The sequence below is a fragment of the Tachyglossus aculeatus genome, chromosome 2 (assembly GCF_015852505.1).
Source record: "Tachyglossus aculeatus isolate mTacAcu1 chromosome 2, mTacAcu1.pri, whole genome shotgun sequence".
Lineage (NCBI taxonomy): Eukaryota > Metazoa > Chordata > Mammalia > Monotremata > Tachyglossidae > Tachyglossus > Tachyglossus aculeatus.
The window spans coordinates 35,774,178-35,789,977 of NC_052067.1; the positions used below are offsets into that span (position 1 = coordinate 35,774,178).

The window sequence follows — 15,800 nt, forward strand, 5'->3', positions numbered from 1 at the left end:
ATTTTGTGTTCTTCCCGAGTACAGTTCAAGCAACTAACAGTTGAGCTCTTCCACAGGTGCTTTAATTTATCTGCTGGATATGTTCTGCAATTCAACTCATCCACAAGTCCGAGCCCAAACAGCAGAGCTTTTTGCCAAGATGACTACAGACAAGCTAATAGGTCCGAAGGTGAGCCAGAAAATGAGTCTCTCGGTAACTGAACGTCTAAGGCCACATCCAGTAACGTGGTTTCATTCACTTGGGGTAATTTAGTTGTTCCAAAGTCTTTGGAGAAGGAGGGGGCATTGAAAAGAGAGCCATTAGTGTGGGCAAGGTGACTATTAAATTTTCATCTGAAATTGTCCCTATCATTTATGCCGGATGCTTTGTTGTGAAATCATCTTGGGGAAATTTGCACGCAAATCGATCTCACACTGACAGTTTTCTAAGAACGAGCGAGCCTGAAAAGAGAATGGCTTTTTCAGGTGAAAAGCTGCCCTGTAGCTATTCTGCATTTCTGAGGACAGAATAAGAGCAGATGGGATTCAGTTGACACGGGAGAGAGTGGGGTCAAACGTATTGCTGAAATTCTCATAGGTAACATCTTCTAGCAGAGAAGAGGCATCCCTGCCGCCGCTCAAAATGATGGCCCTCCAGGAAACTAGCATATTTCTGGGCTCATGTTTGAGAGTTGGGTCCCTCCTCACCCTATCTCTTTTCTCACACCTTTTTCCTTCTACGTCCCTCCATTTGTAGGTTAGAATTACACTGATGAAGTTCCTTCCTGGTGTTTTCATGGATGCTATGAGAGACAATCCTGAAGCTGCTGTGCATATTTTTGAAGGAACTCATGAAAATCCAGAGTTAATTTGGAATGATAACTCTAGAGACAAAGTATCAACCACAGTTCGGGAGATGATGTTAGAGTGAGTAAAGATTTATGAGAACAGAGACAATTCTTATAGTCTTATAGTGTGGAACAGGGCTATATATTTCCCACCTATATTAAATGCAGCAGTTTCTTGAATTTTAAATAGTCGGTTGAAGTTAACATGTTATGATTAAATCTCAAGTTGACTCGTTTCCTCTCTCTCTCTTTTTAAGGCATTTTAAAAATCAAAGAGACAACCCTGATATAAACTGGAAGGTAAAGAGCCATTCTCATCAGTGGCGGGGAGAAAAACATCTGCTTTTCACTGCTTGATCTGTATTCTCTCCTTGCTGGATGACTGGAACTATATAGCACGTGTTAATATGTAATTTTAGTCAGTGTCTTGCATTTTTCTGGAGCCAGTCAAGTTGGTTCTTGGCCCTGAAAGACGGAGTAGTAATAATAATAGTTCTATTCAAGTGCTTATTATGTGACAAGCATTGCACTAGTCGCTGGGGCAGATATAATGCAGATAGATCAGTTATAGTCCCTATCCACCACGGGGCTCACAGACTAGGTGGGAGAACAGTACTTAAACTTCCATTTTACAGATGAGGAGACTGAGTTGCAGAGAAGTCGAGACTTTTCCAAAGTAACTCAGCAGGGAAACGGTGAAGCTGAGATTAGGACCCAGGACTTCTGACCCCCAGCCTGTGCTCTTTGCACAAGGCCACGCGTATTGGGATTGGCTGTTACGTATTAAGAATCTTTTGCCAAAGCAGTTGAGCAAAACCACCACTTGCAGGATCATGTTGTGTTCCCCAGCAAAATGTCCAAACCTCCTTATTGAAACGGGAGAAAAGTGACCCCTGAAACTGTCGTAAACTGTCCGTATTGCTTCAGTCGATGGCATTTGAGCACTTCATGTCTACAGACCACCGTACTAATTACGTGGGAGAATTCACTGAAGTTGGAAGACACAAACACGGCCTTTTGAGAAACTTATCATCACTCAGTGGTACTTAAGGAATGCTTAATGTGTGCAGAGCGGTGAAAGTGATTGGGGGAGTGTAGTAAAACAGAGTTGGTAGATATGTTCCCTGGCTTCTTGGAGCTTATCAATCAGTTAGTGGTATTTGAGTGCTTACTGGGCGCAGAGCAATCAATCAATCGTATTTATTGAGCGCTTACTGTGTACAGAGCACTGTACTAAGCGCTTGGGAAGTACAAGTTGAGAGCAGTGTACTCATCACTTGTAGGAGTACAGTACAACAGAGTTGGTAACCATGTTCACTGCCCACAAGGAGTTTACAGTCTCGAAGGGAACTTAATCTACTGACCAGTTGCATTCCCTGAAAATCTATTCAGTAGCTTGTACTTCCTTCATCCTAAAGTAGCGAGGGGTGATTTCTCTTATTCATTTCCATTTTCATGTCTTTTCTAATTTATGCAGCTGCCTGAAGACTTTACAGTGGTATATGGGGAAGCAGAGGGCGAACTTGCCGTAGGAGGAGTTTTCCTGAGGATCTTCATTGCCCAGCCAGCCTGGGTTCTTCGGAAACCCAGAGAATTCCTCATTGCACTATTAGAAAAATTCACTGAGCTACTGGAAAAGAATAATCCTCATGTGAGTGTCTCTTTTCTGAGACAGAGAAAGAAAGGGTGCTAAAAACACCATGATTTTTAAAAGTTTATAGTGGCTTATTGATTTTGTTAAGCTACAAATAATCAGGTGTCATATTAAAACGACTCACTTTAGGAGTTAAAATGACTGATTTGAAATGACCATCTGTGGTACTCTTCAAGGTAGTCATTAATCAGCATTTGTCTTCATTTTTTTTTTTTTTTTTACCGCAACTGTATCTGTGGCTGGTAAAAGTCCATTGAACAGAGGTTGGCTGTTCAGTTGGGTTAAGCAATTTTCTTTTTCAGTATTGTTTCAGAAAATGCATCCGTCTGGGGATTTGTGGTGTTGCTTTTGGGAAAAGGGCAAGGGAGAAGGCAGGAAGCGGGATGAGGGGGATTTAGAGCCTATGGCCCTCCCTTATGGCCCTAACACTGAGGAGATGACACTTGCAGTCTTTGTCCTGAGAGGATTCAGTTTGACCCTGGTTAAGTTGGATCTTAAACTCTGTGTAATTGATTTTTCTCAATACCCAGTGCCCAGAAATAATATGCAAGTGTTTCCCTGCATCAGATAGCTCCATTTTGTTTGTCAGATAGGTCTGCCATAGTATGCTGCCTCTACAAATTTTGGCTACAGTGCTATTGTAGAATTAGAGAACTTTCTTCTCACAATGCCCATCTGCCTGGTTACAGCCCAGTGTGGTATCGAGAAACAAGTTTTTCCCAGGTGTGCCGTGTTGGACACAGCCTGAATGCTATGAGATTTATAGGAGTGCTTACTACTGAAATTTAGCCTGGAAGAAAATTGTGAAAAATCTGGGCACGTGGCTGTATGATTTATACCACCCTCCCGCCCCCACCCATGCACACCACCTCAATGCTACCTTCCCTTGGTTTATGAATCGCTAGCCATACCTGCATATACTTTATAAAAAGTGCAAAAAATAGTTCCCCTGAAGTCTACCATAAATACTAGAAAGGGGAAATGGAGCTTTTAACCTTTGTCATTACCTTTTTCGTTTTCATTTTCATGCAAATGTGGTATTGTAGGAATATAATACGCACACCGCAGGTATCCCGTGCTAGCATCTTTAAACGTTTACTTGCCAGATGGGTAATTCTCGGTAAATCTTTCTCAGTAATTCAGATAGGCAGTTTATGAAGATGAAGGATCACGGGATGTAATTCCCTCACGCCTAAACAAATTGAAAACCTGACACACGCCGCCCCCCAGCCCCCCCGACCCTCGAGCACTGCTGTGGTGTCTCCTGCTCCTTGCTAGCAGGTGTTGCTTACTAAAAATTGTTGGCTGAAGATAGTTGTTAAAAGCGTAACTGCCAGATTCACGCGGTCCTCTGATCTAATCCAGTCGGTGAGCTTCTGAGCGCTAAGTGGGCATTAATTGTGTCTTTGAATTCAGATGTATGGTAAAAGAAATGGGTGGGAAACCGGGCGGAGGTGGTAGATTTAATGGCCGCTTTTGTTTTAGAATGCAGCTGGTGTGGACCTTCACATCCCTTAATAGCAACATCATTCTTCAACTTAGGAGGTCTTCTGTTAGCACTCTGGAAATGTATCCGATGACTAGATAAACTTGTCATTTGTGTTCGCCGCACAGGGAGAAACCTTGGAAACTTTGACCATGGCCACGGTTTGCCTCTTCACTGCTCAGCCTCAGCTAGCAGACCAAGTGCCACCCCTGGGCCACCTCCCTAAAGTTATCCAGGCCCTGAACCACAAGAACAACGCCATTCCGAAAAGTGCCATCCGAGTCATACACTCGCTCTCTGATAATGAGGTACGGTAGCGGCGTTTGCCAGAAGTGCGAACTCTGTCCCAGCAACGCGCTCCTTTCCCTGTCACAACCTAACGGGACCAACTCTCCCTGGGCCTGGGAATTTATGTATTCAGTGATTTGCACGCAGATCTCCCCCTTCTAGACTGTGAGCCCGTTGTTGGGTAGGGACCGTCTCTAGATGTTGCCAACTTGTACTTCCCAAGCGCTTAGTACAGTGCTCTGCACACAGTAAGCGCTCAATGAATACGATTAAATGAATGAAGGCGTGCAGTGACAATTACTGATCGATTAGAAGGATTATTAACTTCTTGCTAGAGGTGCTGTCGATTCCCCACGTCGGAGAGCGTGTGCCTTAATCCTTTCATCAGAGATAAAGATCGGGTCATGTGGAGGATAAATCTGGGACTTAATTTCCAGAAAAGGGTTCACTTAGTTTGTCTAAAAATGCAGTTCAGTCCCTAGTCCAAGAAATGGAATTTTCCCAGCTACCTGAAGAAATTATAGTCTGTAGATTTGGAATATTTCCAACAGAAGCGCTGACAGCCCTGGCACCTCCCACCATCCCACTTGTGACCCTGACTTTTTTGTGTGTAGCTGTGTGTGCGAGCCATGGCATCCCTCGAGACCATTGGCCCGCTGATGAATGGAATGAAAAAACGAACGGATACAGTCGGCCTGGCTTGTGAAGCGATTAATCGAATGTTTCAAAAGGAGCAGAGCGATTTAGTAGCCCAGGTAAGTAGCTTTCTCTGGGATTTATCCATGATGTGGTGATTCTTCAGACCTAGGCTTGATGTTAGAAAGCAGTAGCTGTCTGTCGTCCTGTCCTTCGAGTAGCAACCATCCAATCTCCAGAATTGCAATTCCTATCTGATGTGCCTTGCTGTCAGGGTCTCGAAGTAGTCTCAGATCCTGTAAACGCCTTCCACTTGTTGAAAAGCCGTCCTTCTTTTATGTTGGAAGAATTTACACCTGCCACTCAGTACCAACTTTTCTAAATATCTTTTCAAAGTTGCCAGGGTTTTTTTGTGGCCTGATGGTGTGCGTAATACTATACCAGCAAGCGGACTAAGGCTGATTTTAAAATGCAGCTGATTCATTTTAGCAATGCCTGTATTAAGGTTGTGCTCAAATACATCAGTAAGTATTCAGTATTTGAAGGGACACTCAGCTTGGTATTTTGTTTACCCAAAACAAATGTTGGCACCCAAAGGAGATAATTTCTCCACATGGTTTATTTTCAGACGCATGCGCTTCAGACCCATAAACTCCTTAGGGCTTGGATCGGGTGTTATCGACTGTATTGTACTCTCCCAAGTGCTTCAAACAGAGCTCTGTTCGAAGTAAGCACTCAGATACCATTGATTAAAATGATAACCATAGTTCATAATGGGGAAAACGCACAGCTAGTATAATTGCTGTTCTCTCTCAGAAGTAAAATTGAGTAAAACACAGTTTCTCCTGCAGTGAGAACATGGGTGGTCTAATTGTAATTATCGAACAAGCACATTTAATATCCCTAACCCGTTTTCTCTCTCTCAGGCTCTGAAAGCAGATTTGGTTCCGTATCTCTTAAAACTGCTAGAAGGCATTGGTCTAGAGTCTCTGGAAAGCCCAGCAGCGACAAAGGCACAAATTGTGAAAGCGCTGAAGTCTATGACGCGGAGCCTACAGTACGGCGAGCAGGTAAGCGGGTGTGCTGAAACCTACCGGGCCTCCAGATGAAAAGAGAGACCTGTCTTTTGACAGTCCTTCCTTCCCCTTTGGTCAGTACTTTTAAATAACCATCGGTGTGCCTTTAAGGACGTCGTGCAAACCCCGACAGTTGATGTAGGAGGGCGGGTTCCCAGCTGACTAGTTGGGAATAAGTGTTTCTCCTCTCAACCCTCTGACCCGCTTTCCTGTTCTCCTTAGCGTCCCTTCCCCCCGCATCCCTCTACTTTCTCTTTCCCCTGTCTCGTTCTCTCCCTCTCCCCCAGCACTTTCTCACTCTTCAGTATCTACTTACCTTCCTCCTCCCTTTGCCCTCTCCCCGACTCCTCCATGCCCAATGATCTTGGTGACGAGATCGCTTGGCTTGGTGACGAGATGCTTCTGATTCACTTCAATCTCTGTCCATTTAGTAGGCCGTAGGGAGTTCCTGCAACTGCCTTGTCCCACCCACCCAAATGATTTATCCAACCATCCTCGGACCCACTTTGAGAGGTGGTGGATGAAATTTGAATCTGGAAGGGCCCTGGGGGGTGCTAAACTGGAGCTTGACTTCCCTGCTGGGTGTCAAAATGGTGCTTGTCCTCCACAAGGATGCACTTCTGGGTCAATTGGTCCCCTCTCCAGTTTCCTTATGACGTGAAATGCTTGTTTGGATGTTCCAGCTGTGTGTACTGTTTCAAGTGGGTGCTGTAAAGACAGTCTCGTTGTTAAAATTGCCTTTAGGTTTTGTTTTTCCCAAATGAAGAGGCTTTGATGTAACGCGCTTTTACCGGTCTTTCCCCGGGGTTAATATGAAGTGGCTAAACTATGAATTGAGTGTTGGGAAGAACGGCCGACTGAAGTTTCACGTCGGCGGTGGTGACAGCAGTGGGTTTTATTTCACAGGTAAATGAAATCTTGTCCCGTTCTTCGATCTGGAGTGCCTTCAAAGATCAGAAACATGACCTGTTCATTTCTGAGACCCAAACAGCAGGATACCTCACAGGTCAGCAGCTTTGTGAATGCACTTCTCCTCTTTCTTTTCGGGAAACAGTTAACCTCAATTTACAAGTCTGTGTCAGTTGCACGGTTTCAAGATCGCAGTTTTCATAAGCATTAGGGAAGCTCCGAATCGTAGCAAATGTGACTTGTTTCTTTGTCCATCGTTAATGAGGGGAACGATAAATTCTGGAAAATTAAGGTCTGTCTAGAAAGATCAAACCTCATTTGAATTTCTAATTATCTTGTGTTCATAGTAGATCCGGTTGTAGAAAATGGTACTAGAATGTAGATCATTTCTTTTTTTTTTTTGAGCATATAAAATGTCTCGTAGTAAGTTACTGCTTGTTTTATTGGTAAAAAGAAATACTGTTCTAGACACATAAAAGAATGATCTCAGTTGGCTTTTTAACTGAAAAGTAAAAGCTTCCAATTACATGTCACACCACTGTTCAATTGAAGCATCTCCATAAAATGCTTATAAAACACTGGGAATAACCAAGTGTGTGCTAATTATAGTAGCTGAGAGCATTGGCTTGCCATCTTTAGGCTACTTGATTTAAGTTCTTGATTTTTTTTTTTTCCAAGAATGGGTTATTTCTGTTGCTTAAATTTATTGTCTCTGAACTGTGGTCGGCATACAGCAGTTCTCAGCATAAAATATAATTTATTTCCATCTGAGTACCGAGTTGGAAGCTGTTTTTGTACAAAGACAGGGATCAAGGAAAATGATAAATTCTGAGTTAAAACTTTGACCAGGAGGCATCTGTACCACAATTAACACAGCCAAGTTAGCCAGCGATCGAGGAAAAACGGCGTGTTGTGGCATGTACTATAATAATAATAATAATAATAATGGTATTATGCGCTTACTATGTGCCAAGCACTGTGCATGTACTATAATAATAATAATAATAATAATAATGGCATTATGTGCTTACTATGTGCCAAGCACTGTTCTAAGCGCTGGACTAGACTAAGTTTGCCACTGGGTGTCTCACACTCAGCCTACTTTGCTATTTGGATACTACAAATAATAATTAATAAAAATATAGTAGCCTGTAACCGACTCAGTCAATACACAAGTTATGGCTTGAAGGGAGTTTTGGAAGACTTAAGTAAGCGTCTGACTTCATTGAGACGTTGCTACTTTTTTCGCTGTGTCTTCGATTTTGTCAGTCGAGTAAATCAGCAATGATCGGTTCTACTTGGATTTCCCTCCAGGCACTGAATTTCAGTGAAAAACTGAAATGCCAGTTAACTGAAAACACCGTCGAACTTTTGAGAAAGGATCAGTTTCTCCCCTTTTAGGTTGATTTAGACAGGGACGTTAGCTGTGTCTTCCCGGTGTGTGATCATCATCATCATCATCAATCGTATTTATTGAGCGCTTACTGTGTGCAGAGCACTGTACTAAGCGCTTGGGAAGTACAAATTGGCAACATATAGAGACAGTCCCTACCCAGCAGTGGGCTCACAGTCTAAAAGGGGAAGTGTGATGACACCCAGCTCCCACTTACCATCAGCCGACAGCTGGAAAAATCCAGCGGCAGGTCACCTGGGAGGGCCGCGCATTGGGAATACCCCTCTGGAGTTCTGCAGCTTGGATCTCTGATCCCCACTGCAATTCCCTGAGAGGTGGGATGGAGGGAGGGCGGCCTCCAGTTTGGGAAATGGTGGATTTAGGATGCACACAGGTGTGCCCTGGTGGACTTAAGCTGGCTGCTTTGGGGGCTGGAGACTGGTGTGACAATGGAAGCAATATTGAGAGTCTTTTCATTCGAAAAACTTGCCCCTCTGCGAGTTAAGGAGCCTTTGTCTTGCTGACTGAGTTAATGAGCTTTTTAAGTTTGCAATGGTTCTCCTATGAGCGCTAAGCTATCTTGCCAGATTCTTTCTATCCTTTTTGTTTGAGCTTCCTCATTAGCTGGCCATCTGTCATAAGGGGGCCGTCTTAAGACTGTTTCAGTTAGCATTTTCTTTGTGGAGTTCCAGGCAGCAGTGCAGTCTGTCTTTGGCTGTGATGTTAATGTCATCAGGCATCCTTTGTGAATTATTCAGACAGATTCTTTAGTGCTTTCCGCTCTAAAGAGCTCAAGGCGCTGTCTGAATAACTTGCAGTGTCTGTATGTCCTGACAGTAAAAATGAATACAGAAGGTGAAATGGGGAGAAAGAGGATGGTGGTGCAGATGGGAGAAAAATGAAACCAATAGGGGCTGAGGCAGTGACAATCGATTGTATCTATTGAGCACTTACTGTGTGCAGAGCACTGTACTAAGCGCTTGGGAGAGTATAGCATAACAGTATAACAGACACATTCCCTGTCCACAGTGAGTTACAGTCTAGAGGGGGAGATGGACATTAATATCATTAAGTCAATTACCTAAGCATTACACAGTACAAGAGTGCTGTGGGTTTGGGAGAGGGGGAACGAATAAAGGGAGCAAGTCAGGGCAATGCAGAAAGGAGTTAGAAAAGAGAAGGGTTTAGTCAAGGAAGGCCTCTTGAAGGCCTTCGATGAGGCTTTGAATCCCGGGGAGAGTAACTATCTGTCAGAAACGAGGAGGAAGGGTATTCCAGGCCAGAGGCAGGACGTAGGCGAGAGATTGGCGGCAAGGTACAGTGAGAAGGTAAGTGTGTGGGCTGGGTTGTAGGAGAGTAGCATGGTGAGGCAGGAGGAAGAAAGGTGGTTCGAGTGTTTTAAAGCCAATGCTGAGGAGTTTCTGTTTGATGTGAAGGTGGATGAGCAACCACTGGAGGTTCTTGAGGAGGGGGGAAACCTGGCGTTTTTGTAGAAAAGTGAACCGGCCAGCAGAGCGAGGTATGGATCTAGAGTGGGGAGAGACAGGAGGAAGGGAGCTCAGCGAGGCGGTTGATACAGTGGTCAAGGCTTGATAGGATAAGGGATTGGATTAATGTGTGGAAGCCAAATTTTCAGGTGGAAGGAATGGGTGGCTGCCCACCGGAATGTGCTGGGGGGAGGAGAAGGGGCTCTTGGCGCCTCCTCCTCCCTCCTCTCCCCACCCCGCCCCGTCCCGCACTGTCCCACCGCTGAACTAGCTCCCTGAGGTGCTGTGGGAGGGCTGTCTGCCGCCCACCCCGTCTGCAGGGCTCCAGAGCCCACCAACTCACCCCGTCCATGATGAGGATTGGGGCCCTCAGTCAAGTCAACCTCAATTCTCCACCACTCAGTTGGGCAGCCCTGAGCACCAACAGAACAACTAGCTCCTGCCTGTGGAGGAAGGCTACCAGGACCAACCAGGAGTCTGACCGCCCCCATTTAATAATAATGATGGCATTTATTAAGCGCTTACTATGTGCAAAGCACTGTTCTAAGCGCTGGGAAGGTTACAGGGTGATAAATGCAAGTCACACAGCTGATAATTGGTGGAGCCGGGGTTTGAACCCATGACCTGTGACTCCCAAGCCTGTGATCTTTCCACTGAGCCACGCTGCTTCTCTGTGTGTTCTCTTATGCTTCTCTTATATGTTGCCAACTTGTACTTCCCAAGCGCTTAGTACAGTGCTCTGCCCACAGTAAGCGCTCAGTAAATACGATTGAATGAATGAATGAATCTCTGCAGAAGACAGGGACCACCCATTCCCCATTCCGGCGGGTTAACTGACTTTTAATAGAAAAATGGAAATCATCTGAATGAATTAGGCAACCCCGATAAAAGACGAGGGAGCCGAGCTGCTTTTCCCCTTCGTCTAAGGTTGGCCTTCAGTCGCCCACCCCCAGGATCCTCTCTGCACATGCTCTTGCGGTCCCGTCCCCTCAGCCTGTCTCAGGGAAGCCCAGTGGTGGGATAGGCCAATATCTCCGAATCCTTCTCTCAGCGGGAAGCCGCTGCCCAGCCACGCGGTGACTTTCCCTGATGGTAGGGAGGGAGCCTTGCTCCCTAATAATAATAATAATAATAATAATAATAATGGCATTTATTAAGCGCTTACTATGTGCAAAGCACTGTTCTAAGCGCTGGGGAGTTTACAGAGTGATCAGGTTGTCCCACGGGGGGCTCACAGTCTTCATCCCCATTTTACAGATGAGGGAACTGAGGCACGGAGAAGTGAAGTGACATGCCCAAAGTCACCCAGCTGACAAGTGGCGGAGCTGGGATTTGAACCGATGACCCCTGACTCCAAAGCCCGGGCTCTTTCCACTGAGCCGTGCTGCTTCCCCTAAGGAACCGAGGCTCTGAATTCTTAGCCGGAGAACATTCACTCCTCTGGTCCCTCGATCCCCACTCTAACTTGAAATGGCCAAAGGGTTTTTGCCGTATACATTTTCTCCTGACACGAAGCCTCACGGCATTTATGCACCGTGGAGCTCTTCTTCTCAGGTTATTCTCTCCAGTCCCTCGTGTCACTTCACCTTCCGGCCCCGAGGATCCCCTCCCACGCATTCTGGGGTGGTTGACTAACGTTAACGATAATTATCATCGTTAGGGGACTGGTTTAAGCGCTCACTCCGTGCCAAGCGCTGTACTAGCCATGGGGGTAGAGATGTGATAATCGGGTCGGGCACGGTCCCTGTCTTCCGTGGAGCTCCCAGGCTGAGCGGGAGGGAGCGCGGGTATTGAATCCCTGTTGTAAAGATGAGGAAACTGAAGCACAGAGGAGTCAAGTGACTTGCCCTTGGCCACACAGCAGGCAAGCGGCTGAGCCAGGATGAAGTGCAGCCCGGCTGGTGAAAGAGCACCGGAATCTGGGTCCAAAAAGTGGCAGCGGTCACACTTATCCCACCACCGCGCCGTGAACCCTGCAGGGATTCTGTGACTGCAGTGAATAATCTTCCTAATGCTTACACCTCTGAAGCCGTCATTTAAGAGGTTACAGATCCGCGTGGTCTCATTGTCCTTCCCAAGCCCTCAGTACAGTGCTCTGCACACAGTAAGCGCTCAGTAAATACGATTGAATGGATGAATTGGCTCCGAGGCCCCCTCTTCTATCCATAAAATTCGGCTTTTTGCGGATTTTTTTTGTCTGGGGAGGGTGGGACTGCGTGACTGGCAAAAGAGAAATCACTTTGTGGCAGTTTTTAAAATCTTCAATTTAGATGGAGTCTTTTCTCAAAGGTCCAGGGCGTTTATTTGTTGGGAATGAATGGAGGTGACGCCTCGGCTTCATTTTCATTTCAGCTTGTACTTCCCAAGCGCTTGGTACGGTGCTCTGCACACAGTAAGCGCTCAATAAATATGATTGATTGATTGATTGACTTCATGGCCTGGGGGAAGAAAAGGGGAAGCCTGGGCTCTCTACTCAGGTGCCTTTAGGGAGCTGGAAAAATGAGGCCACTGGGTACGTTGCAGCATCCTGCTGATCGTGTCCTCACCAAAGCCCCATAGTGTTGTGTCACTGGATAAATATTTCCGCTCAAACGTCCAAAGAGCTCTCTTTCCTGCCAGGGAAACTTAAAATATTGGCTTCCTCGCTGTACTCCTACCGGCTCTCTCTCCCGTAGCTGTTCTTGAACACCAAGAGCTGTATCCCTGAGCTCAGCGCGCAGGCTTGACTGCGGTCCTTTTGTCCAGTGTTGATTCTTCGTTTGTCCTTAGGCTTCATTGAACTGCTCTGCTGTTAGCACTTCCCTTGCTGCTTATATTTCTTTTTTCCCCTTCAGGTGTCTCTCCTTCCCTCCTAACTGGCAGCAGCCCCCTTCGCCTCAGAAGTGGGCTTTAGATCTGTTCTGCCAGGCAGCTTCCTAACTTCTGTGTAGCTCTCTAAAGCAGGTAGATACCATTTTGCTAAATGCATGTGCCACCCCTTCTTCCCCCTGCATTTCTAGCCTTGACCCTTTAGATGCTCCTGAGCTATCTGCTATGGGCCCCTCTGACTCCCACTGAAATATATTGTGCTGGGGGAAAGAAAAAAAGTCATCTTCTGCAGGACTCTCTATGGGTTCTACAGTGGTGTTTTTTTTTTTTACCATGCTGATGAAAAGCTGGCGATCTGAAAATATCAATGTATTTTAATGTAAAGTAAATGAGAAGGAATGTGAAGTAAATGTAAATTTTAAATGGAAGTGTAAAGTTTAAATGAGAAGGAATGAAAACACAGTAGACGTTGGGAAACATTGGCAAACGTCTTTCTGTACCGCCCTTGGCTGGATTTCGGATTGCCTTCTAACGTCGGCAGTGTCTTCCTTGCAGACAAGCTTGACGAGGTGAAATGTGGGCACAGATCACCCTCGTACTCAATTCTGGGAGATTCTCAAGACCTATTGGTTCCTCCCCCCAAACCGTAGTTCCCATAGCACAATGTGAACCTCTTGAGTAAATTGAATATATTTTTGGTAGTGGCCCGTCCTCCCTCCCTCCTTCTCCTTTTTCCAATCAGATCATCATTATCGTTTAGTTGGGAATCTGCCTTTGAGCATTTCACTGACTTTATGATTGTTGAAGAAATTAGAAATCCGGTCAAGAACTTGGGGTTGGAATCTAAAATACTAGGACAATTGCCGAGGCTAGTTCTTTTTTCCCCCCGTCTCTCGTTTTTTTCTTCTCTGCTAAATTTCTTACCAATGCCAATCTAAATGATGATAGTTTATTATTAATTGCTTATGCACTAGGCACCGAAGCCGATGCGACATTATCGGTTTGGACACACTTAACTCCCCCGTGCCCCAGTTTCCTCATCTTTAAGGAGGCCCGAGGTCATTCATTCATTCATTCAATCGTATTTATTGAGCGCTTACTGTGTGCAGAGCACTGTACTAAGCGCTTGGGAGAGTACAAGTCGGCAACATAGCCAGCAGACCCGAGACGGAACCGGGATTCAAACTCCAGGTCCCCGGGCTCTGTTCCAACCCCATTCCATTAGGCCGGGCTGCTTCCCCACCTTGACGCCCCCGAGGAGGGTGGGATCGCTCCGAAAAATTTCCTCCTCAGTGTTATTCCACAGGGCGCATTTGGGAACGAACACCGACGTTCTCTTCTAAAGGATCTCCGGCCCCCAAATCGAGAGGAGCCTCTTTCAGAAGAGATCGTGGGTCTTTGGAGGCTCAACTGCGGTGGTTCGGCGTTTTTTTTTTTTTTAAGTGCCCTTTAGGCCGGAAATCATTCCCAACCTCATCAGAATTAAGGCGCAGCGGAAAACGGAGCTACCCACAATGATTCCCTCCGCTTTTTGTAAACGGGGAAACTTGACCGGGTTCCTAAGCTTTTTAAACCGCCCGGAAGCGATCGCCCTTTGGCGGGAGAGGCCGGTGGAGAAAATAAATGTGTGTTGGCTTTGTTTTTTGTTTTTTTTGCCCTTCTTCATCCAGGCCCCGGAGTTGCTGGCTACCTGACGGCAGGGACCTCCTCGTCGCTCCTGCCCAGCGTGCCTCCTCCGGTGGACCACGAAGCGGGAGACCTCGGCTAGCCGGCCCGCAGCTAAAACGGAGCGACGGGGGCGCGGGAAGGCCGGTGACGAGTCCCACATTCCTCCACCTAATACGTTGACGCCAACTCTTCCTGCCCGTCCTTCTGCTCGTTTCAGTGTTATTCCTTTTCTATGAATCTGTTTTTATTTGGGGGGGGAAAAAGCGGGTGATTCGAGCTGCGTCAGGTTGCGACCTGAGGAAGCGCTCTGCGGATCAGCCCAAGTGGGTACGCAAGAATATTTTGTTTCTTCTTGCTGTACGTAAGCACATTTTGTTCCCTGGTATCTGTTTACAAGACTGTGAATCAAAGGCGAAGCTTTTTTCCTGGTTTTTATATTGGTTTTTTTTTTGACTGAGCGTGACTGTGGAGTTGACCCGCAGTCCGGTGGGATTGGGTAAGATCAGTCGAGGGCCCGTTCTTGCTCCACTCCAGGTGTGGCCCGATCCCCCCCGCTGCCCCCCACCCGCCCCCCGAAACACGAAGTTCGGTCCCCGCTCCGGTTAACCTCCTTCCCGTTACCTTCCTCAAGTGTCACGGTAGACATGTGTACGTCTAACTGGCTTTACCAAATTCATAAGAGAGGCGCTGCTGCAAAAAGAAGAAAAAAAAAAAAAAAAAGTCGACGCGTTAACGTAAGAGATTAGTGTAATTGTGAAATGTTCTATACATTATCCGGTATATAAAGCTTTCTATATGGAATGTACATTATACAGATCATTCATACGTGTACATAAAAATTTTAAAAAATAAAGGGAATCCGACTGCCTTGATAATGAGAGGCGCGTTCCGGTGTCATCTTTCCCTCTGGCAGCGTGGCCGCTACTTAAAGCAGAGGAAGAGGCTGAGAAGGGCCTGAGGGGTCGGTTTGGGATATCGTGAGTTTAGTGACGACGCGTGAGCCAGAAATCCCAAAAGCAAGGGGAAATAGATCGGCAGACAGGTGAGGTGTTAGAGGGCCCTAAAGGTTAATTAATGTTAACCAGACCGAACACTGCTGGGGCAAGTCAAATTCAATCAATTACCTGAATTTGAATGTCTGCTGTGTGCAGAGGGCTCAACTGAGCGCTTGGGCGAGTTCGCTGCTGGATTTAGCAGCCGTGACCCCGGCCGTTAAGGAGCCCGCAAACCAGCGGGAGAAGGCGAGGCACAAGATAAATTACGGATAAAGAACGGGAAGATCGGTATGTGGATGTGAACGGGGTTCAACAGCGCATGTAAATCCACAGTTGTAGAAGGACTTCGGCTGGTTGTTGAGGGCTCGGGTGGAAAGTTAGGACTCGGTGGATGGGGGGGGTTAGGGAAAAATGATCAGGGAATGCCTCCGGGAGGAGGTGGGATTTTCAGGGGGCTTTGAAGAGGGAGGGGAATGGGGTGCAAGCAAGGGCTGGGGGGTAGGAGCCCCTTATTTTACTAGTCCAGAATAATAATAATGATGGCATTTATTAAGCGCTTACTATGTGCAAAGC

General features: G+C 46.3%; 1 protein-coding gene across 1 annotated transcript in view; it reads left to right on the forward strand.

The window, feature by feature from the left end:
• DNAJC13 (DnaJ heat shock protein family (Hsp40) member C13) overlaps positions 1-15,121 on the forward strand; it is a 102,608-nt gene extending 87,487 nt beyond the window's left edge. The window contains exons 49-57 of the mRNA XM_038769647.1: positions 57-169; positions 737-906; positions 1,085-1,127; positions 2,305-2,478; positions 4,096-4,275; positions 4,870-5,010; positions 5,818-5,961; positions 6,874-6,973; positions 14,235-15,121. Coding sequence (XP_038625575.1) covers positions 57-169; positions 737-906; positions 1,085-1,127; positions 2,305-2,478; positions 4,096-4,275; positions 4,870-5,010; positions 5,818-5,961; positions 6,874-6,973; positions 14,235-14,332 — 1,163 coding nt within the window. The 3' untranslated portion in view covers positions 14,333-15,121. The remainder of the gene's footprint in view (positions 1-56; positions 170-736; positions 907-1,084; positions 1,128-2,304; positions 2,479-4,095; positions 4,276-4,869; positions 5,011-5,817; positions 5,962-6,873; positions 6,974-14,234) is intronic.
• The last annotated feature ends 679 nt before the right edge of the window (positions 15,122-15,800 follow it).